The sequence below is a fragment of the Scomber japonicus genome, chromosome 10, assembly GCF_027409825.1.
Source record: "Scomber japonicus isolate fScoJap1 chromosome 10, fScoJap1.pri, whole genome shotgun sequence".
In the NCBI taxonomy this organism is placed as follows: Eukaryota; Metazoa; Chordata; class Actinopteri; order Scombriformes; family Scombridae; genus Scomber; species Scomber japonicus.
In genome coordinates, this window is record NC_070587.1 from 2787752 (window position 1) to 2812619 (window position 24868).

Consider the following 24868-nt stretch of genomic DNA (forward strand, 5'->3'; position numbering starts at 1 on the left):
GTGGGCCGGATCATTAAAAAGATGGAAGGAAATAAGAAGGGAAGGAAGGGAAGAAGGAAATAAGAAGGGAAGGAAGGAAAGACAGGCAAAAGGAAGGAGGGAAGAAAGGTAGGAAAGACAGACAGTGAAGGACGGACAGACAGACAGACAGACAGACAGACGAAAGGAAGGAAAGGAGGAAGGAAGAACAAAAGGAAGAAAGGAAGGAGCGAACGAAGAAAGGAAAAAAGGAAGGTAGGAAGGACAGATAGAAGGAAGGAAGGAAGGAAGGACAGATGGAAGGAAGGAAGGACAGATGGAAGCAAGGAAGGAAGGACAGATGGAAGGAAGGAAGGAAGAAAGGGAAGAAGGACAGAAGAAAGAAAGGGAGGAAGTATAGATTCAAGGAAGGAAAAGAACACAGGAAGGAAAGTGGGCCAGACTGAACCCCTCAGCAGGCCGGTTCTGGCCCACGGGCCACATGTTTGACACCCCTGCTCTAGCGCCACCATGATTTCAACATTTTTGGTTTTGAGTGAAATGTCTCAACAACTTACTGAATAGGTTAAGAAATGTAATACTGACATTCCTGCTCCCCTCAGGAAGAATTGTAATCAATTTGGTATCCCGTAGCAACATTCATTATTCCTCATTCCTCAGTATTAACATAGAAACACAGGACTCTCTTGGATAATGTGACTATCCTATATGTTTATTTTATGCACACCAGTTTCAATTATTTCAGTTTCTTTTCTGAGGAATCATGATTTTGACGTGGTGGACTACTAAACTCCTACTATACCCACGAGCCTCAGCCACCGTTCAGAGGGAATCATCACAGCTGCTCAAAAAAAAAAAAGTGAGCCAGAAATGAAAACTGACCTGATTCACTCTGCAGATTGTAAAAATCGGTTATCTTGTCACCTTGATCTTTCGCTCGCCATCATACCAGCAGAGCAGCAGCATGTTAGCGTTAGCATCTAGCTTAGTTGACTGCTGTGCTTAAGCTCCAACTCACAGAGCTGTTAACTCCGCTGTAGTCTCCTGTTTTTCACATTCTTGACTCCTAACAGGCCTCTGGGGAAAATGCTTTATGGGAGCCACAGATCCAATTTTAAATTAATTATTTCTTAATTTGCGATTTTGGATATCTGTATGAATTTTAAAGCTATCCATTTTTTCACATCTGGATGCATAATACCAAAGCTAAAGTCATTATGCTTTATCAAATGATCAAAGACATACTAAAGGAGATTTTTTTTTAAAGTTGTGATCTCTGTACTTTGTATTGTATTATTCTGTCCAAAGGCTGTCAAGCAGAGCGAAGAGATGGAGATCTAAGAGGGAGAACACTAACAAGGCCTTCCTCCTTCTTCCTGAGTTGTACTTTCAGCCCGTTTCAGCGAGCGCCTTCTTAGAAATTCAGTCGTCCCAACAGACCTGTGGGTCATGTGATGTTAGCTTGGCAGTAGTCTGTGTCTGCTCAGCACCCCTGAGGCAACACAAGAAGCTTTCAAACATCCCCTCCTTCCTGCCTTCCCACTGCCGGCTATCCTCCCCTCCTCTTTCCTTGGTTACATCTGCTGGTGTTTTCTCGCTGTGATAAAATCATTAAGGACTTGTAACACTTTAATAAACAGGTTTAGAAAGATTTTAAATGAACAGAAACAGCAGCAATAACAGTGTCAGTGAGGTTAGTTTGTAAGTTTATTGGCAGTTATCCAGTGTAATTTAATACAGCTCCTCCATTTTGCCTGATATTAATTACATGGCTCATTGATTTATTGATCACTACACTGTCAGTGCAGTCTGATCACTTCCTAGACATCAAGACAACAAGAAACACAGCACTGGGAGGGGGGTTGGGGAGTGGGGGGGGGGGGCACACCGAGGGCATGTTGTTGCTTGTAAATGGTGAGATTAAATAGAGCCGGAGTCATGATGTCAAGTCTGAGGGAAACTCTGCTCCACTAGTTTGTGTAACTCAGTGCGATCCTGTGACTCAGCATTTCTTTCATCGGCCTTTCTGGAAAAAAAACAAACCTGTTCCTGGAGTTTACTTTCCATATTCTTGGAGTATTATAGTATATTGTTACTAGTTTATTGGCATCCAGTTTGTCCAGTTGTTTTGTGAGCATCTAAAAAACTACAGCTCCTGTGAAAATCTACCAGTGCTGATATACTCACATCATTGTAACTTTGTTTAACCCTCCTGTTGTCCTCGAGTCAAGGAAGGAAGGGAGGAAAAAGGAAGGAAAGGAGGGAGGGAGGAAGGAAGATGGAAAGAAAGCAGGAAAGGAGGGAGGAAGGAAGGAAGAAACAAGGAAGGAAAGGAGGGAGGGAGGGAGGAAGGAAGGAAGAAAGAAAGAAAGAAGGAAGGAAAGGAGGGAGGAAGGAAGAAAGAAGGAAGGAAGAAGGTAGGAAAGGAGGGAGGGAGGAAGGAAGACGGAGGGAGGGAGGGAGGGAGGGAGGGAGGGAGGGAGGGAGGGAAGGAGGAACAGTCAAAACAGACCGGGTCAATTTGACCCAGGAGGACAACACAAAGGTTAATCCATATCCATAAAATTCATCTCCTGGTGTAATTTTCTCAGCTTTGCATGTACAGTATAATCTCAATTTTCCAAAACATCTGCAGCAGAGGGATCATCAAACTGTCTGTGGTAAAGCCTTTTTAGCCAACTTCATTCCAACTTATTACCATACTGTAGGTTTTACAGATATTTTTGAACGTGATGGTCAGTAGGCCTCATTTAAATTCAATTTGACCTCATTTTTGAGTTAACACCTGTTCGACTGTTAAAGTTATGTTCCAAGACTGGATTTTTTTTTGTTCCTACAAAGTCAAGTCAGATTGAAAATGAGATTTTCTTATTTCTTGAACATACATTGTGATGTAGTGATCTTGTTTCATTACATTTCAGAGGAAACCAAGGTGTTTATGTCTCTTATGCTCACAATATGACATGAAAAGGCAATATTGAACTCTGTATGATTCAGACTGAATGACTGTAAGATGCTAGTGTCATTTAAAAAGAGCAGAGGAAAATGAGGGGAGGAGGAGGATGGTGCACTGCAGTTAATTGCTGTTGTTTGATGCGTCTAACAGCTACCAATCCTCACTTCAATATGGAGAAAATAGACTCTTTCCTGTGTTTCCAGTTGAAGCAGCAGAGGAAGGGTAGTTGTTAAACAGTTGGAAACAGTGGATGACTCAGGAGAACTGGATGTTACCCTGCAATGCTCTTGCAAAACATGCTTCACTCTTGTTATTACTGCAGGCAGAAGAGAACAGGAACATTTGAAACTCTGCATTGCCTCTCGTTTAACTTTTAAAAGCTGTGAAATTGTAGGTTTTATGCATGGTGGAGTGGAGGGAGGGGCTGGGCTTTCATCTATTTGTACTGTCTGCAGTTTGATTTTTATTGCTTATTGCAACAGGCTCTGGGTCGCTCAGATAAACTGTTATGTAAAGCTTTACCAATTAAATAGCGTTGTTTTCCAGGAAGGAAATGTAATGGTGCTTTGTAGTATAAATAGATAAACTGTTTGACAGAGCGTGAAAACTTAGGTGCCATGTAAGGAACAAAATGCAGCACTTTAGTGACAAGTACTGTTTGACAAGAATATTTTAGTAAATTCAGTGTTTGTAGTCGTGCTGTTGGTTGCTGTTGGCTCCCTCAGGCTGATGATTTTCTCACTCTTCCTCACGCTGATTGCTGCTGCAGTTGCTCTCTTTGAAGAGACTGAGGGAAGCTACCAGAATGACTTCAGTGTTGGCTACAGCTGCAATCGATCCACAGAGATTTGCTCTCCGGGGGCACATCATATCTGCTTTGTCTCCTGAGCGCAGCACATACATGCTGAAGATGTGTTACTAGTGCAGACAAGCTGTAAACAGTCTGTTATCTCAGAGCAACTGCATGTGTCAGACAGGAAGACTTCAGTAGACTTGGGTTTGTTTTTCCCAAACTTCTTTGCTTGTGGCTCCTTAAAATGGAGCGGTGAAGAGGTGTGTGTGTGTGTGTGTGTGTGTGTGTATGTGTGTGTGAAAAAGCAAACAAAAAAATAACATTTTTCTGCAAAAGACTTTTTCTTTATCCCATTAATCAACTGCTGACCCCTCAGATTTATTCTACTGTAGTTGGGAACCACAATACCAGGTTTTAGGCTGGGTGTTTATATTAATAGTCTTTGGCTACAAACTCAACTAAACGTTTGCATCAAATTCACAGTCAGACTCTTATTCTTATTAATCTTTCATATAAGGAAACAAAGTTCTTATGCAGCTGTTTTTGTTATGAGAACATTACACATTTGAGAAGTTTTGCTTCTTTTGGTAAATCAAAAAAGAGTTTTATAGAAAAACATATTTAAACAAAAAATGTCAGAAACACAAAGATGTTAATGCTTAATGTAAATGTATATTTTTATGTGTTTTTAAAGTATTAGTTTGACATTTTTAGAAATACTTTTCCATTTGCTTTCTTAAACAGAAAATATCACTCTCTATGCACTGGGTCAAACTAGGCTTTGCGGTCATAGCAAGGCCTCACCAAATGATAGGTTTAGACACTGTCTCCACTTGAGATAGTGGTAAGCAGTGAGTCTGCTCCTTTTGGGGAAAACAGGAGGCATTCTGATAGTGTTGCTATTATAAGCATAAGCAAAAATATCACCGTTTCACGGTATGGTGGTAAACCTTGCTGTAATCGCATACAGCTCTAAAATGTTCCTAAAAGGAAGAAAAATAAAGGCAGACATGTTCATTTAACCTGAATCTGTAATGACAGTGTGAGGGGTCATTATACTCAGCTCATACCTTAGGAACGGTATGACAGAAAATTTGGCAGTTTCGGTTATCGTGGCTTTTTCAAATCGCGGTATACCTTGAACACGGTTATCATCCCATGCCTAGTTGCTATAGCAGCCAAGGTGAGATATGTCTTTGACTGTTTTCCCTGAATGGGGTAGAGGTAACCGTAGTCAGAGGTTTGATATAGTGTTGGATGTAGGACAAAGGTCCTGAGTGAGGTCTAAGCAATGTTTTGTCTATAGACCAGTAGACTAAATTCTGTATATTGTAGATGTGTTGGATCTGCCCATATTTGGGCATGGCTCAACCTGTGGCATTATCTGTGTGGTTTAAAGTCTATCCCTGGAGGAGAGAAACTTCAGAATTAGGAGAGGATTGATAATCTAAACTGAATTATTCACATGTAGATGCTTTATTTGTAAAAAGCATAATACTGTATGAATAGAGTATGAAATGCTACTAATAATCTCTCTCTCTCCTTGGTGAGTTTGTTCTTGCACATTTGTAGCACTCACAGTCTTTTCCTCAGTACAGTGTGTCTCCTTCAGTAAGATGAACAAAGCATTACAGTGACAGAAGTGTCAAGGAGAAAAAAGACATTGTGGCCTTTTTTTTGTACTTCATCTGGTTCTGTCTCTTCTCTTCTCTTCGTGAACGTGATTAAGAGGGTGTGGAGAAGAGCAGGAGGAGGGGAAAATGACATAGGATGGAGGAGTATAAAGGTGTGACAGTGAAGAAAAAGGTGTTAAGACGACACGAAAGTAGATATTACAAAAAATAGACTACCAAGACTTCTTTTATACAGTTAGTGTGGTTTTATTGATTTGAAAAGTACTTAATGATTTCTCTCTTAAAGTAACATTATATTTTGCAGCAACAAACATCTGGTTTTAACATCTGTTAGAGTTCACAGATTATAATCACTCGTGGCCTCAGTGTGAACTTCAGTGTAACCTTAGCAGCAGCAGTTGCAGTACATTCACGCTTTTATACGCTGACCTATAGAGCCTCACGTTGCTGCTCTCCTTGTTAATTGGAGACGTCGGTGTCGCAGAGTGTGTCGTTTATACGTTGGTTGCGCGTCGCTGTAAATGCCACACTATGATTTGTGCTGAGCTGAGGAGAGCTATGAGATAACTGCTGTTCAGTCAATATAGGTCACTGAGCTTCTAGATTCAGATGTCAGCTCCTTAAAGCTGTCATGTCTCCTTTTTTTCAGCCATTAGTGCTGAGCCAGATAATGGGTCCCACAAATGCCAACGCAGAGTGAATTCCAATGGTTCTTTGTGCTTCAGTATTAATTGGCTCTGATCTAGACTGTTTAAAAATGTGCTAAAAATTGGTGTTTCTTCCTCACACGTGCTACACTGCGAGTGTGATAAATCAATGCTAACACAAATCCTTTTCTTTGCTTTTCCACAGGATTTGGTGTCTGAGCGCACGCTGGACAAACTCCAACAGCAGCAGTGCAGTGGAGCAGGGAGCTGTCCGTGGTGCTGAATTCATCAGCCAACAGATATCCACATTGCACACTCATGTACTTGGGCCGCTCCTGATACCTCCCATTTCCTAGCAGCAACTGATCACCACCTCAACATCCAAAATGGACGACGAAAACGGACGCTACAGAGACGGCCGCTCAGACTTCATCCGCGGCGCCAAGGACATTGCCAAAGTGGCCAAGAAGCAGGTCGGTAAGAAGATGGGGCGAGGTGTGGACAAAATGGCCGACGAGTACACCAAGCGCTCCTATAAGCGTTTTGAGGAGGAAGATGACGACGAAGACTACGCCGGCGTACAAGGTAACGACGGTGGATATTATCGCAATGACAGCCGAGCCAATGACGACGAAGGTCACAGCGACTCCACCGAGGGACACGATGAGGACGACGAGATCTACGAAGGCGAGTACCAAGGCATCCCGAGGGCCGACTCAGGCAAAGCTGGCAGCATGGACGGGGTGACGGACGCCCAGGCACAGCAGTTCAGGGATCTGGCGGCCTACGAAGCGGAGAGGCGGAAAGACCAGGAGGAGCTGGCCCAGCAGTACGAGGCCATCCTGCAGGAGTGCGGCCACGGGAAGTTCCAGTGGACGCTCTACTTCGTTCTGGGGCTGGCGTTGATGGCGGACGGCGTGGAGATCTTTGTGGTCGGCTTTGTGCTGCCCAGTGCAGAGAAGGACATGTGTCTATCTGAGCCCAACAAGGGCATGCTGGGTAAGATTTCCATATATCTCTCTCTTGCTTCCAAATAGAACAAAAATAGACACTTTTTTGTGTTTATTTAAAGTGGGAAAAAATTATAAAACAATTATGAACACATGGAAGAAGGGATTACACACTTGAGGACTCCCCAGTACCAACACAGTCTTGTGTTTTTAACCACCGAGCAACTGTTTCCTTTCTACTCAGCTCCTCTCTTCTTTGCCCTCTCTCTCCGTTTATTTTTGCTTCAATGGCTCCTTTGGGAGTTTCTGCCACCGCTTCTCAGTTTATCTCTGTCTCATCTTAGCCGTTACCTTTTCAGCTTATCCTGCAGTAATTGCTTCTCTACAGCCTTGTTGGCACAGGGAACCACAGCTATTTAAGATTCAACTGCCCGTGCAGCTTCTGAACGGCAGTTGAATGCCAATATAACACGCTGTTCTCTGCTTCAGTTCAGCTGTTAGGCAATGTGTGTGTGTGTGTGTGTGTGTGTGTGTGTTTGTGAGAAGGTGCTTTTAATAGTTAATGCATGTGTGTTACTGTGTCTGGGTTTTTTTGTATGCTGTAAAGTCCACAAAGAAGTCGTGATCATTTCCTGTCCAGAGGGCTAATGGCCAATCAGAGTCCAAATCTGCCTCGCCATCTGTCTTTGGTTGCACAGCAAGGACGCCATGAACAAGGGTCAAAGTTCTCCTGAAGATATATTTTTCAAGCCTGCCAGGAGATGTACCTCCATGTGGAGATACAGTACACAAAGAGTGTATAATTTGTTTTATTCTAGAAGATAAGATATTGAGATATTTCTGTGCAGCAACGTTTGAGCTCGCCAGTGGAAAATAGCAATGTTCACACTCACTCTCTGCAGACTGTTGGAAGCAGTTTTGTCACAAATAGATAAATCTGTAAATATAACTATACTCAAATTATATATTTATGTAGCTAAATCCAAAATAATGATAAATTATACTGATTCGGGGATGCATTTAGTTCAGCTGCACTGAAATACTGAATTAAAGTAGATGAAAACCAAAGAATTTCACAAATGCATAAGTGTGTTCATACTGAGAAGTATGGAAAAATACAGTGCACTGTAAGTACCCGGATAGTGCACTCAAAATGGTTAAACTTAAGTGTAACTCTGGATACTTCTTGCCCTCAACAGTTGCCATCTTAGCTACGTAGCGGACCACTTTTCAAACTGGAAATGACGGCCAAGGACAGTGAACATTGCTGCATTATACAAATGTAAATTATATATGTGTTTTTTGCACTAAGCACTGCTATACTGTTGTCACATATGAGCCTCAGTCGGTTTCTTGGGTTAATTTAGCAGCCTGTAATGATTTCGTACTGCGAATGTTAATGTGCATGCTAACGCTAGCTTGCTAACTAGCTAATTGAAGTGTTTAATGACACTACCCTGTCGAAATGTGGGCATTGCACAAGTATAAAGTGTACACAGTGTACTAACAGAAATATGTGATTTGAGACACAGCATTAGACTCAGATGTTCGATTGGTATTTCATTTTAATGAATGCAATTAGTTTTAATTAAATATTTTGTCAGTGCACAGAGAGGATTTTGACTGTTCAGATGTACGACTGCCATGCAGATGAACATGTTTTCCTGCAGGTGGAGGATACCTGAGAGTATTGAGTGAGTGTGCCGTTTTAAAAATGAACAAAATTGATTCATACTTTCTTTGATTGAAGAACTATTGTTGAGCAACACTTACTTAACAGTGACCTTTACGTGACCTTAACTACATTCTCTGCCAGATCAATTCAGATTGATTCTTTTTTTCAAGAGATCATAGTTTGCATTTGCAGATAGTGTTTACAGATTTACAAGATTTTGATTTTGATAAGTTTGAAAAAGAAGGGTTTCCTAATGAAGTACAGTATATTATTTTTCAGCAATAATATCATTTTCACACCTGTAAATGAGTCAGCCCAGCAGTTCATTCCAGTTGTCCTGTCTGATCGTTTGCAGCTGTCCCAGTAACAAACACACCTTTCTAGCAATTAGGTTATACTGCTATATTTGTGGGGATAAAACACTATATGTGCTGGTTATGCAGGAAACACACACACATTCACAATAAAATAGGACTACTCAAACGCACACTGCTACATTTAGTGGGCATTTCATTTAATTGGGTGCTGGGTTGTGTGATTTTCACCATGGTCCACAGGATAATGTATGGATAGTGTAAGGATTGCAGTACCGACATGTACAGTGACCATCCTGTGTGTGAGTGAACATGTTGATTTGCTCAAATGTCCATAACAAGAGACACGTGTACAGTATAACGTGCATATGTGCATATGTGTGTAGCAGCAGCAGCAGCAAGAGAAATGCAGATAAACACTAAATAAAAAGAAATTCACCCAAGTACAGTAAAAGCACTTATTTTGAAGAAGTGTAGAGTTTATTTGTCACTATCAGGGTGAAAATGTATTATTAATTTAGAATTTAAGAATGAAAAGTAGAAAAACTGTTTAAGATTAGAGTAGGAAATAGGCAAAAAAATGGAAGGAAGGAAGAAGTGATGCAAGGATAGAAAGAAAACTTTGTGTCAATGATTCTATATGAGCTTTTAATACTTTTAAAACATTTAAAACAACATCCCCCATCTGTGCAAGCATCTTTTTGATTAGCGAGCTTTGAGACTCAGACATCTTCTTAAAGGCAGGTAGTAAGTGAATGCATCTTAATACATCAAAATATTTATTCTCTCAGTTCTTTATACTGATGCATTCACTTACTACCTGCCTTCAAGAAAGTCTCTGACTGAAAGCTCGCTAATTGAAGAGATTCTTTCAGAGATTTGAGTGAGCGTAGCTTTTTTAAATTCAGTTTGATATTTTCTGAAGTCTGATACCAATGAGTGCTGTATTTCTCTCTATTTTTTATCTTTTAAAACATAGATTTTCAAGATAACTGCAGCTGCCAGATAAATGGTGGAATAAAAAGGACAATAGTAGAAAGTAGAGCGGTGACAATTAGAGGCTTGACAGAAAACAGTTTGATATTCTATTAATCATTTTGAGTCATTTTCATATTTGCTGGTTTCTTTAGTCTTCTATGATAATAAGCTGAAGATTTTTGTTTGTGGCCAGTAATCGACATTTTTAACCATTTTCTGACAGTTTATAGACCAAATGACTTAAATGGTTAATTGAGAAAATAACCGACTGATTAATTTATAATAAAAATAATAGTTAGTTGCAGCCCTAGTAGAAAGTCTAACAAGCACCTAATGTTTGAAAATACTTAGTTACAGTACTCACCACCTCTCTCCCTCCCTCCCCCCTCCCCTCTCTCTGGCTGGGTTTGTGTGATGCCAGCGGGGAGCCAGTAGAGAGACGTGATTGTCCCCGATCCCCCCCTCTCCTCTCCTCTCTCCTCCTGGTTACGCAACATGCCTGACTCATGCTAGAGAGCCTCCTCCTTTGCTCAGTCTACTCTGCATGATTCGTAGTGTCCTCTCCCTCCACCCCCTCCACCCCCACCACCACCACTCTCCTTCTCAACACGGTCCAAGTGGAGCTTCCTCTGCCGTCATAGTGCCAGCTACATTAACCTGATGCACTGTGGTGGAATTGTATTGTATTGTGTGTGTGTGTGTGTGTGTGTGTGTGTGTGTGTGTGAGAGAGAGAAAGTGAGCGTCTGTACATGTGTGAGGAGTAATCGCCTGTGCAATATCAACCCTCTTATAGCAGAAAACATCCCATTTTTATTCCGAGACAGAAATGTCACCACACATAAAAACTCATCATCTCTGCAGTTCTGACATGTACCTGTTGTATTTTTGACATTATAAGATGTGTTTTAAGTACACATCATGGATCGTCATATTCATGAAATGTTTCAACAGCAACACGAATATTTAAAATCAAGTGAAAAACGCAGCAATGCTTTCAGATGACAGCAGCGATGCGTCTGTGTTTTTGCACGTCGAGCTAAAAGGAGACACTTTCAAAGGGTAGCAGGGAAGCACAGAGTGGTTTGTCATTGATTTGCCCTTGTTATGAAGCTGCAGAGCTTGAAACTGCAGCATAGTTGGGCTTGCCATAATGAGAAGAAGAAACTAGGGGGGGGGGATTTGGTACATGCAGAAGCTCTGCCACACTGGGAGCACTGGAGAAATGCTGGATAAGCATAAGTACTTTTAATGTCAAGCAGATTTCACACTGTTTAGCCACTTGATTTCGGTGCACTCTTTCTTCCTGCTGGGAAAATGTTATGGATGAAGGGGAAAAAATATCTGGTATTTATACGCCCCCCCAACTGCATTTAATTTATCTTGATATTTACAGCCACACTTCTGTAAGATATATCCTTAAGAAGTTTGAAGCTGTAGCCTTTCCCACCGGCATGGCCTCCACTAATCATTGTGGCTACATCCCCATTAGCTCATTTCTTTGACAGATATATTGCACCTTTTTTCCCCGAGGCTGGTATCGTAATTTCTCTTCGGCCTTCTGATGAACGTGGACTCAAGAACCGAGATGAAGGATGAGGGGAGACAGAAGGGATGTCAGTGTCTGTTTCATTTATTGCCTCTTGTTGGGGAGACGCGGGCGGAGGAAACTGTAGGAAAACCAGGTTGGATGTTGCAGCCTGATAGATATAATGAACTATATTTAGCAACACAAATGTAGTACGCATTGTTGTAGAAATGGAAATGAGTGTGTCAGAGAGGAATTAAGCTTGCATAATTATATTCAGCTAACATCTAGACTAAATATGCAAGCTATCAGGCGACAGATGGTTTAATTTAATGTTTTGATAAAATTGTCAAACATAGAGGTGTGACTTAAAGGGACCTATTATTTTATTTCCTGTTTATGTGATCAGGGCTATAATTTGGATTTCTTTTGAGAAAATCTAAAAAAATAATCAACTGCACATTTTCCTTTTAATTGAATTGACATTTTTGGACATTTGCTGATACTCTTATCCACAGTAACGCAGTAAAATACAAACCTAGATCTACACTCTATTCTAACAATAAGCACCTTTTTATAATAGATGCATTAAAATACCAACTACAAACAAAAGAGAGTAATATTTTCTTTTTCAAACAACATAGAGTCTTTTACGGAGCCCCTCTGAAAAAAAGTGGCCACAATATAGCTATAACGTGTGCACGAAATACTAATTAATAATATTTTAATATCATTCCTGGACAGCTGGGTAAGCAAATCAAGCGCATGTTCTATAAGGTAGAGGCATTAGAGGGGCTAAAGCTACACAGTGGACAGGGACAGTATGATAGGGTTTTATTTTAGGCTTGGAATGAGCTACAAAGACATTCTGAAAAGCCTGGCGTTGTAAGGAACCATAATTACCGAGAGACATTTAAACAGGATATTGAGAGCCAGGTTCTAGAGAAGGTGCGCTCGATTTGCTTACCCAGCTGGAATGATATTAATATTATTAATTAGTATTTCGTGTGCACGTTATACCTATTTCGTGGCCACGAATTAGTATTTTGTGCACACAATATAGCTATATTTTGGCAGGAATTTAATTATTTTTTATAACCATGTCACCAGAGGGGCTCCCTAGTCTTTAAAATGTTGCACTAATATTGAAGGTGGATTGAAGGTTTCTATCCTTGTGCCATACAGAGCTATACTGTATGTTATTTTCACCCTTTTATCACAGCACTCACTATCACAGATTTAGATCCCTGCTTTAAAGCACTTATATCATTTATTTTATTTCAATGTCTGGTGGTGAGCAGTGGGAGTGTGATGGCTGACTGGCTAAGTCAACTGATGAGAGACTACATTTTCCTCCAGTGCTGAAGAGCCTCCAGCCCCCCCGGCTCATTCAAAAAGCCCTGTTCGCTCTTGCAGGAAGGGGAAAAACGGCTATTAATAGTGGTCCCCTGCCCTGCCCCATCCCTCACCCACGTACATGTACACACACACACACACACGCACAAGCCTGCAGTGATGCACACACACAACTTTACATGTTCAACCACACACACACACACACACACACACACACACACACACACACACACACACACACACACTACCCTGCAGCCTTTGGGAGCTCTGTCACAGTGCAGACTTGCCACCGTCCTTCCCTCTCTCTCTCTCTCTCTCTCTCTCTGTCTGTCTCTGTCTCTCTCTCTCTCTCTCTCTGTCTCTGTCTCTCTCTCTCTCTATCTCTATCTCTATCTCTATCCCTCCCTCTCTTTTTTCTTTTTTTTCTGCTTGTTCTCTTCCTCATTCTCCATCCTCCCCTCCCCCAACTTCCTCTCCAAAGTGCAGAGGTGCTCAGCTGTCTGGGTCCTTGTGCTCTCGTCCTTTCACTCGTGCTCATCTTTCTTTTTCTGTACCATTCATTTGGTCTCAGCTGTATCTAAAAAAAGGGCTTTTACAGTGTATCATAATAATGGGGGAAAATAGTTGTTTTGTGATATTGCACACTCCCTACACCTTACTATTAGGCAATTTAATTAATTGAAGGTCACAGTAAGTAAATATGAAAGTAAAATTGATAGTAAAGGGCAATTAAAGTAAAAACCAACTCATATCAAAAGCCAAAAAATCATTGCAGTAGAAACAACTCTACAGCTGAACTCCAACAGGAAGAACATGTGTGAAATTGCCAAAGAAATATAACATGAAGAAAATGTTTGGCAGCTTACTAATGTTGATTTTTTAAATATTTTCAAATGCAAAAAAAGAGCTGATGAGACCAGGCTTACTGTTGGCAGAATGTGTGTCACCCTCAAACCTTGTTGTGGCCTTTGAAGCCCTTTGTTGCTGTTTTCATTACACTGAAAAGAGACAAATGCAAATGTCAGATACACTCATACAGAAGCAGCAGATTTTTGAAATGCAGAGTCTCGTAGCTGCATCCTGTACTAGTGTAGGTATTTTACAAGTCTATTTTTACATACATATGTGTCATACTGTACCTACCAATGTACAAAAATGCACATTAAAAGGCACATCAGAAAAGTCATTGTGCTACTTTTGCTTAGGCATTTTCCCTTTTCTCCCCAACAGTTATTTTAGCCCTTCTTCCCACATTTGGTACCAAGCAGGTGTAATCAGATAAACAAGCCAACACTGCCAGTCATGTTTCCTATTATGTTCACCAGCTAGTTGTTAACTTTATCTGTCTGCTGTTTCATGATGGTGCAGGTAGCAGTGAAAACAGCTGTCTGATGCAGCTGAAAATGACACTGATGAGAGCAGCGAGAGTGACCAAAACAGAAACATTGCGAGCTGTAAAACAATGAGCTGAAAGGTCTGTAGTGGCAAATGAAAATGAAAAAATATGAAGAAAAATAAATGAATAAACTCAAAATCAAACAGCCACTGAGACTTCTAAGGAATTAATCTTATACAGGAAATATTAGTTCATTGTCCAGGGAAGCATAAAGTTTCGTGTGGGTCATTTGATCATTTTTGCAAGCAAACAGACAAAGAACAATGGTGTCTGCTGCCTCTATTGTTCAGGTAAAAAACCATGAACCCTTCCTGGTGCCCACTGGTCTTATACCTGCATACATATATCAATGAATTCACCTTGTGAGCCCAAGCTGCTCAGTACCTTTTTAAAATAAAAGCATTAACCAGTAAAAATAAAATGATACTAGTATTATAATCAAACTGCATTCCTCAAAACAAACAGCAACAAAAAAATAAATATATTAAAGTTTAATTATTACATTTTACAAGAACAACGAATAGCTCCAACAAGCTCCATGAGGTGGAGTTCAGAGTCAGGTGATAATTCTTCATGTGTTAAGTATTTCCTGTTCAAACAGGATGTTGGGGCGGGACATGGTGCAGGAAGGGATGTCAGTTTGAGAAAGAAACACAATTTTATTTTAAGGCATTGGTGCACATGAGAGGATGTTTAAACATTTATGAAGGTTTTATTGGTTGAAATTTTAATTTACGCCCACTAGTGCAGGATGATGTCACCGTTAAAGATATTCATGGGGCCTTTTTAGTAATTCCACCTTTTAGCTCAGACTGAATTAATGCAGATTTGTTCCACAGAGGTCACGGATCAGAAACCTTTTATGGTGAATAATTAACTGCAAATATGATGTCAAGTAGGTCTATTATATTCCTGTTTATGACATCTGTTAAACTGTGTACTTTTCAGTGTAAATGTGTACACTCACTTTCTGTCAAACTGCTGCAATTAAGAGGGGATAAACTGAGACATTCATCACTTAATCTCTCAGTAATTCTCCTATTTGCTGTTATTTAGCGGCCAAACTGCAAAGTCACACACAGCTCTACCTTTGAATACTGATGACTTCGAGATTTGACTTTCAGTTGGGCTTTGTACTGAGACCTGCAATCAATTATTTTGCCCCTCAGGTGAATAGTGATAAATTGGCACACAGTATATCCTTGAGCCAAATGCAGCTGCTAATGCATCCAAGCTATTTGCACAGATTGGCAGGCCTGAGCCAGCTGAATGTGAGACAGAGAGAGCGAGGTAGCGATACTGAAAGGATGACAGGTCAGAGCAGCGGTTGGATTCCCAGCTTGCAATTTAAGTGGTAATACTTATGGTCACTGTGGTCGTCTATCTGTCCGTCTTTCTGTCCTCGATGTTGCTGCATTGCAGTGATGTGCTATTGAGCCCAGTCATCATCACTGGCTCGTTGTTGCCGCCACAAACTGTATTGTCAGTAGAAGCGTCTTGCAGCTGTCTCTCTGCTCTGCCAGGGTGTGCACAAACACACACACATACACACACACACACACACACACACACACACACACACACACACACACACACACACACACACACAGAGACAGGTGCACATGCAGTAAAATTGGAATGCTCACCCATGTGCAGATCATGAGAAAATTGGGATATTGACTAAAACACGTAGGCGTACACATGCAGACATGAGGAAAACAGTGAGCAAATACACACACACACACACACACACACACACACACACACTAAGGATCATGGGAAACATGCCAACATGTGCACACAAACACAAAGAATCTCCTGCAGTCAATCAAAGCAGAGAGTGAAAGTCACCTTCTTCCCTAAATCAGCACTGCAGTGTTTACGCAGACAGACAGACGAAGGACAGAAAGAGGGAACAAGTCACACACACAAACACACACGCAAATGCCTTAAAAGGTCTTTCATCTAAAAGAAAAGGACACCCCCATCTTCTTATTCTTCTCAGTCTCAGTCAAGATCATCCGTCATCGGTGCAACCTTTGCTTTTTAATCCTAGCTAACACCATCCGTGTGTCCAACTTCATCATCTCAGCAGTTACCTCGTTAAGACTGTGTGATGGATTACCTGAGCTGATCCAACAGCTCTGTTTAAAGCCTTTATAGTCCTTAAAACACAACATCACAACACTCGATATTGCTGCTTGTCTGGTTGATTGTTGCCGTGACAACAAATTAAACAGAGGTGTGCAGAATACAGAAGATTGTAATACATTGTCTGTACTTTTTTACTAAGCGAAGCACATTAATCTGCCTCAAAATTGGCCTTCTTAATAGTAAACCTGACATAAAATCAAATATCAATCAACTTCTAATCATCAGTCAAACAATAAACACTTAGAGGATTTGACTAAAAGTTCTGTTCAGCCTCAAGATCGACAATTCCTCGGGAACAGAAGGTGTCTCATTATTCACTTTTTCAGTAACTTTCAACCGTGTCCGATGTTTTCAACCATCTCCATCAACAGAGAGAGTTTGCTCAGCTGTCAAAGAAAACTGTAGATAAGAATAAACTTTATTTCTGTAGCACTTTTTCAAAACCGAAGGGACAAGGTGCTTCACACAATACAATATTAACAGAATCACCAACACAAAAATACAATAAAAAACAAAATCAAGCATAAATAGATTAAATATGAAATAATAAATCAAACAATGACAAAAAGCAGCAATTATACAATATTATAAAAATGCCTGTCTGTACAAGTGGGTCTTTAAAAGCTTTTTAAAATGAAGCACTGACTGAGAGTTTGTTCCATAGCATTGGGGCAACAACAGTAAAAGCATGGTATCCTTTGGTTTTAAGCCTTGACCTTGGTACATGTAAGAACTAGGACTGTAAAACGATACATTTTGTAATCGTGATTAATCGCAGAATTCCCATAGTTAATCGCGATTAATCGCATTTTGAATTGCATGTTTAAAATCCTGTTATTTTACATTTGAAGGCAGTTTTAAGCCCATAATGTAAAGCATTTCTTACCAGAGTGTCTTAACTGGGAATCAATCACGGCTCTGCTGCGACTCCCACACTCCAAAATGGTCCTTTGGTGGAGCTGAGGCTGGCTTGGCTGCACCTGGGTGTTTAGCGTGGAGGTGGTAACTCAAACTCCACGTACTCCGGTGGTAGTTAAACTCCGTTTGACACAGGTTGCGTTTTACTTTTGACTTGTCAACTGAAGCGTCTGGAAGTGTTTTAAAGTTAAACAAGCCGTTCAAAAGTCCAGTAGCTCTCTTACTTTCCATCAGCGCGGTAGGTTTACTGCAGGAGGCCACTTCAAAGCATAGCGCTACAGCTAGAGGAGCTGTCTACGGGGGAGTAGAAGGGACAAAAAGGCTTGCAACATTAAAATGTGATTTAAAAAAAAATAACGAGTTATGGATTGCATTAATCTAATCGTGATTAACGCGTTAACGCTGACAGCCCTAGTAAGAACATCTGATTTTCATATCTGAGGTATCTTGGTGCATAATGGGGTGTGAGGAGTTCAGAAATGCAAAGTGGAGCCAGACTATGTACGGTCATGAAAGTGATCTTCAAACCATTATTTTTATGCACTTGTAGGACATCATGTCATCCATGTTGGCTTTTAACATTTAGCTTGATGGTTCATTCCTGACTTATAACAAATATCTCTGGAAGAAGTGGACCTTGAGTTGAGATTGTTTTGTCAATTAGATTAGTCTTGTGTTTGTTTGTGGTAATGAGGTAGAAGTGACTGATTGGCACAAGATGTCAGTAAAATAGATTTATAATCAACAAAATTGATATCTTGAGTGTCCGATCAGGATGGAATATTTGACAAAGCTGTTGGGTTCATGCTGCACACACTGAGTTAAATGTGCCCGTGTTTAATAAACACAATATATAACATATATAGTATATGATGTGATGTTCCTATCTTAGTTCCAGGAAACTGATGATGACATATTTACAGATAATATTTAAACAAAGATGTCAGGAGCCGGCACTGAACGCTGGCCTTTTTCATTCAGAGTGATCCCAACATTAACTTGTGTCACTGCAGGCTCAGGGGTGAGAAGACTGCTGACAGGAAGTCAATAAGGCAGCAATTGCAAACGAGCAACTTGTGTGTGTGTGTGTGTGTGTGTGTGTGTGTGTGTGTGTGTGTGTGTGTGTGTGTGTGTGTGTGTGTGTGTGTGTGTGTGTGTGTGTGTGTGTGTGTGTGTGTGAGTGTGTGTGTGTGTGTGTGTGTCTGTGTGTGTGTGTGGGAGCATCATCAGTGCTGCACAGGGACAGAGAAAGCTAGAGAGACACAGAGAGGCTAGCTTGGATAGCATGTTAGATGTGAGTCATGTTAGCGCCTCAAATCACAAGACCAGGATGATAAAGGTGCTGTTTGTTTCTGTTAACAGCCTGTCTGCTACATGCCACTGAGTTTCTGACACAGCAGAGACAGTCTATATCTGTCACAGATTTATCCTACACACACACATGCACACACACACACACATGCACACGCACACACACGCACACACACGCGCACACACGCACATATATATACAGGGTTGGGAAGGTTACTTTGGAAATATAATAGGTTAAGGATTTCAGTTACCCGATTTAAAATGTAATAAGTAATGTAACTACTATGTAAATTATTGCATTTGATTACTTTATGATTACTTTTCTAATGTTCTAACTAATGTTTTCAGCTGTTAGGGTAAGTATGTACACATTAAGCACCAACATCTAAGTTCAGGTGTTTTTCATGACATGATATATAAGGGAGATCATTTCTTATAAAGCAAGATTTAATTTTAAAATGTATTCATTAGTTCATGTAGATTTTGGAATATAAAATAAAGATATTTTATGAAAAAAGTCTGGCATGAGCTTAATTGGCACTGTGACACCATGTAAGCCCATATCAATATTTATTTAAAAAATATTTTTAAAAAATGTGATTTCAAAGAATTAAAAACAGTAATATATGTATTAAGTAACATGTTAAATATTTAAAAAATGAAGAAAAAAACCCTCCTGAGCAAGATCTTAAAGGTCTGACTTCAGATGTAACTTCTTTTGTAATCATTAACATTTTCATAAGTAACTGTAATTTAATGACACACTTTTTTCTCAGTAACTGTAACAGATTACATTTATTTTGTAATTAAACTCCATAACCCTATTACATATAACTAGTTACTCCATTGTAACACTGTATTTATCCACTATAATTCATGCCTGCCTTCCTGCCATTCCCCCATCACCTGATCCCTGCACACCTGCCCCCTCAGTATTGTTTTATAATCCTGGTATCCTGTGTGAAGCATCTTGTTAGTTTGATTTGAAAACTGCTCTGTAAATAAATGGATATCTTATAGTTATTGTACTGTATAGTTAGTATAATAATTAGTAGTAGTATGAAAATGGGACCCTACCCCTCCTCTGCTGTGATATTATACGGTTCAGATGATTTTGCTCTCTCTGTCTGGTTTGTGCTTTATGCTAAATATTTCTGCAGTCCAGTAACGTTGCCAAATTAGCTGATTTACTGGGCACTGGGAATCTAATGAGATTGGAAGTGAGTGCTGGAAGTAATATCAATGAGTTTACTGATGAATAATACTCAATTATCATGCCCTCTTGCTCTCTTACCCTCTTCATTATCTCTTCCCATCACATTATCCTGCCATCATTCTCTTGTCTTTCATTCAACCAACTCTTCCCTCTTTCCTCCTTCCTCTCTCCAGGTCTGATCGTGTACCTGGGGATGATGGTCGGGGCGTTCGTGTGGGGCGGCCTGGCCGACCGGATTGGCCGACGGCAAACACTCCTCATCTCCCTCTCTATCAACAGCGTGTTTGCCTTCTTCTCGTCCTTCGTCCAGGGCTACAGCTCTTTCCTCTTCTGCCGCCTGCTCTCTGGTGTGGGGTAAGGAGACAGATGAATCACACAGGCAGAGCAAGTCGGGCCAGGAAATGAGGCAGTCACGACCGCTGTGATAGATCAGTTCACTTGACAAGCAGAGCAATGCCACACATCAGGGGACGGTTAAAGATGCAGTGCTTGAATTAATGTAAAAAAGAAAAATACCCTCCTCAGATACAGTACTTGGATGTCTGATTTTAATGCATTTCAGGAGCTATTTTGCAATGAAGTGCTGCAATGTGCTTTTTAGGTGTGCCTATTTCTTTCAAACAGCTTTGTCTTACATCATACACTTGAGTCAGCGACCTTCACAGAATAACTGATGAGCTGTTCTTTGATTAAAGATGGATGTGAAGGCATATACAGTACAAATGTAGCTACTGTAGTTCGTGGAGTGAATCTGATTGTGGTCAAACTCCACATTTGAAATTAATGATTTGTGGTTTCCTTGCATTCTGGTCCCTTAAGGCTATCAGTGGAATTCAGTGTGTGTTGTTAAATGCTGATGGCAATAACAAAATGTCAGTGAAATGGCAGCCCTCTACTCTGACTGTCAGGACCTGACTTCAAACCATGATGGTCACCAGGTTTTAGCTGTTTCAGATGTTAAATATTAGCTTGCATGTTATATTTTGATATAACATCATGTTGTCTTTGCTTCATCAGTTATGCAAAGAAATGAGAAAACAGATCACCAATAACAAAGCACAATATAAGATATCTACTATCTTCTACAGATATTTATTGGTGCAGTTTTTTTAAACCATGACAGCATTCCTAGCAGTGCAAATGTCAGTCCAGACAGAAATCTCAATAAATATTGGATAGATGTGACACTGAATTTCAATGAAATGTACAACTACTAAACAATGAATACTAGTTACTTTTGGGCATTCACCGACTTCTCCTCTAATGTCACCATGGCAGTTTTGAGCTTGAATGAAATATCTTAACTATTGGATGGATTGGTGTTAGATTTGGCATTCATGTACCATGTATGTGACTTTTCATAGCTGTAGAAACCGGATGGAGGTTTCTGGCACAACTTCACCTACTTCCAAGGTGTGCAGAGAAGGAAAAAAAGTGAAATCTCCAGCAACACTTGTAGTATAGGAGAACATTATTAACCGACCAATGTGTTTCAGCTTGTGGCCTTCATCAGGGTCATCATAAAACACATTTAAAGCAGCATTTATATAGGGTATTTAAAAAACAGAAAAAAATTCAAAAAGGTAAAACTATATACAAAACATAACCAATAATGCGCATCCAGATATGCATCAGCCAATGGGTAATGCACCAAGATGGGTTGGGTACATGGTCATGTGACTTCAGGCCAATCGTTGTCCCAGATAGGCAGGGAGGAAAGGGGAGTATCCAATAAATGACATGGGTGACATCATATTTGGTCCATGCACTAGAAAAATACAGCCTAAAATCTAAACTGTGTCTATTTGATATGGCATATTGACTTACATGTATGCAGAAATATACATACATATATACATACATGTATAAAAATGCCCTCATACAGATACATATATAAATATAAATATGGCTCAAAGCACCACTTTTCTGACTGTACATGCAGCCTCAGAGCTGTTAGCATGTCTTTTAATCTGGGTGATAACGCTACTGAGGGCATCAAAGGCAGAAATATTTAAATTCTTCAGATAGTGGCTTTAATGTGAGTACAATGACAGTGTAATCTGGCAATTTTTTTAACAGACGCACTGTACATTATGTAAATGAACAGTTTGAATTAAGATTCTCAGATTTAAGAAGACACATCAACAATCAAACAGCGATATTCTTTCCTCTCTGCGTCTCTCTCTGTCCTCTGCAGTTTATAAACCATGTGAAATGTGCTTGGTGGCCTATTTATTCTGCATTGTGGTGAACATTAACATTTTCCAAACTAGTGTAATTTACTTAAGCAATCAGTGTTGTTGTGTGACTGCAGAGCTCTGAGTCTAAATATGCTCTCGGCAGCAGTATCAGCATCACATTGTAAATTGTTTTGATGCACAGAGGTTATAAAGATGGTGCTCTGCAGACTATAATCAGTATTGATTATAGTCAGTTGGGCCATTACTGGTGACTTTTCAGACTTTATATTTCCTTCTTAATTAAATATAAGCTGCAAAATAATGTCTCCCATAACTCACATTCTCCCGCTGCATTTTCACACAACCATTTCTCTCCTCTTTTTCTTCATAACATTGCTTAATTCCTTTTCTTTTCATTGTTGCCACCATTTCAAATTACCACAGTTTTCCACCTTTCCACCCTCTTATCTCACCTGCCAACCCTCCTCATGCTCTTTTTTTAATTCTCTTTCCCTTTATTCATCACTGTCTTCCTCTCTCCGTAGCATCGGCGGCTCCATCCCCATCGTGTTCTCCTACTACTCTGAGTTCCTGGCCCAGGAGAAGCGAGGAGAGCATCTGAGCTGGCTCTGCATGTTCTGGATGATCGGTGGTATCTACGCCTCCGCCATGGCCTGGGCCATCATCCCACACTATGGTGAGAAAAACAAACAGGCAGTGAGATCATTCAGTCAGGAAATCGTTATCTTTGGCAATAGTCAGTTAGCAGAACAGCTCAGCATGAGTCTTATTTTTCTTTACAAAATGTGAAGATGTTATGGTTGAGGCCATTTCAGTGCATTAGTTTAGAGTATTAGTTTCCTTCAGTCACTTGCAGCTACCTGAATAAAGTTGAGCACAACAACATTTCAAGTAAATTGCAGCTCTTGCTTTGCTTGAGAAATCTCTGACAATACCAGTCTGAATGTTTTCATAGTAATACAAGAGTGTAACTTCAGGGAAAAAATAAAAAAAGTTGAGAACATTTCTGCCGTACTGTTGTCATCAAATTACACCTGCACAAAGATAAGAATAGCTGTGTAATGAGCTTCTGTTCGTGCACGATCCTGCAACACTTTCATTGATTTAGAGTCGGTGGTACACTTACTGTGGTCTCAAATTTAGGATCTCTGTGTCCACATCTTCATCACAATTATCTTGTCTGGGAAGGTCAAGAACACCTTAGTTTTATTACAGATCAGATGACATTTCACTTTAACCTGCCCTGTTTAGAATTCATAAGAAGTATATATGTAAATACTTAAGCAATTGTTTATAACACTCAGTAAGGAGATATATAAAGGGTTGTCTGCAATAGCTCATAATACATTGAAAGCGCAGTGTAACATAGCGGTCATCATGCTGTATTTATAATGTCTATAAATATATTTAAAACTCATGAAGACATTAAAATTACATTCTTTATCTTGGTCCACTTACTGTGTTTCTTCCAGACATATCTCATCTAAAATAAAAGTGTGACTATGATGTGTTTACTTAATGTTTATATTCTCAAATTTGAGTCAGCATGACAAATGACTGAGATCACGGCTGAGTTCTGAGTCTGAGATATACTTCAGTGTTATTTTCAGTACAGTATGCCATGACAAAGACCAGCTGAGGTTAAGTGAGTTTAAATGTATTATCAGTGGAGTGCAAGTTCATCACTTTCTTTTTGTGTGAAGCACCTGGTCAGGATTTTAATGCATAAAGTTCAACTCAATTCATTTCAACCTCATAGATATTCACCTTTGCACAAGTGCAAAGTGATAAAAAATATATATCATGCAAAAAACAATCACACATTGATTTAAAAAAAGAAAAGAGCATGTGAGACAAATAACTGCGATACAGTTCTTAATCACTGCACTTCAAGGACGTGGATGCAATCCGAGCATTACAGTATCAATAGAGGAAGCTCCTTGACACACAGAATTTGAGTGTTGCAGCTGCCGTCTGCTCTGACACCTCCTCTCTCTCTCTCCTCATGTAGGCTGGAGTTTCCAGATGGGCTCGGCCTACCAGTTCCACAGCTGGCGTGTCTTTGTGTTGGTGTGTGCCTTCCCTGCTGTGGCGGCCATCTCTGCCCTCACCACCATGCCTGAGAGCCCCCGCTTCTACCTGGAGGTCAGCCTTGTCAGCCTTCGCCACACTCAGACCTTGTAGAAATATTTCTCGAATGCGTTTTGACTTCTTGAATGCATAAACAGCCATGAGAACGTAAAGCATCGGTGCACTCACACAAAGTGGAAGATGCTTTGCTGCAGACAGTTGTGCTGCTTACACACTTTTCCAGAATATTTTGAATGAATAAATAAATAAATATGTACATATATCAATCTTTGGGCAGGTTAAATAGCTCCATTTGCAAGGTAAAATACATGAAATATTATACAGTACAAGCTGGAGTAAAGCTGGACTGTAAAGTTAAAATGATAAAACACTGCTCAATAGTTTTTAAATTATTTAAATTTTAAACGTTTTTGAAATGTTTAATGCATGAAGGAGTCTTTTACAGCTTGTATATGTGGACATTCAGTCTATGCAAGTGATTTGCAGTCCAAATACAATGTGTAATTAGTCACAATACACATCAAGTGAACATAGGTTACTTTTTCCTACAATATTTCTGTTTACTTGCCAAATAACCACACTTACCCATGACAAAAGTTATGTAAAGTAAGACTTTAATCCTCCTTCCCTACTCTCTGTTTTTATTTGTCATTCTAACTATATCCACAAGAATAAGCATATGGTAGAGTGAGATATCATTCATAGAATTAAAATTAAACATTATACAAAAACATAAAACAGACCAATCTGTGCAGAAGGAGTGAATTATTTAT

The 24868-nt window shown here is 40.0% G+C and overlaps 1 protein-coding gene across 1 annotated transcript in view; it reads left to right on the forward strand.

Moving 5' to 3' along the window:
• The first annotated feature begins 6395 nt into the window (after positions 1-6395).
• sv2a (synaptic vesicle glycoprotein 2A) overlaps positions 6396-24868 on the forward strand; it is a 34079-nt gene continuing 15606 nt past the window's right edge. The window contains exons 1-4 of the mRNA XM_053326783.1: positions 6396-7008; positions 19977-20157; positions 22529-22680; positions 24016-24149. Of these exons, the coding sequence (XP_053182758.1) occupies positions 6396-7008; positions 19977-20157; positions 22529-22680; positions 24016-24149 (1080 nt within the window). The remainder of the gene's footprint in view (positions 7009-19976; positions 20158-22528; positions 22681-24015; positions 24150-24868) is intronic.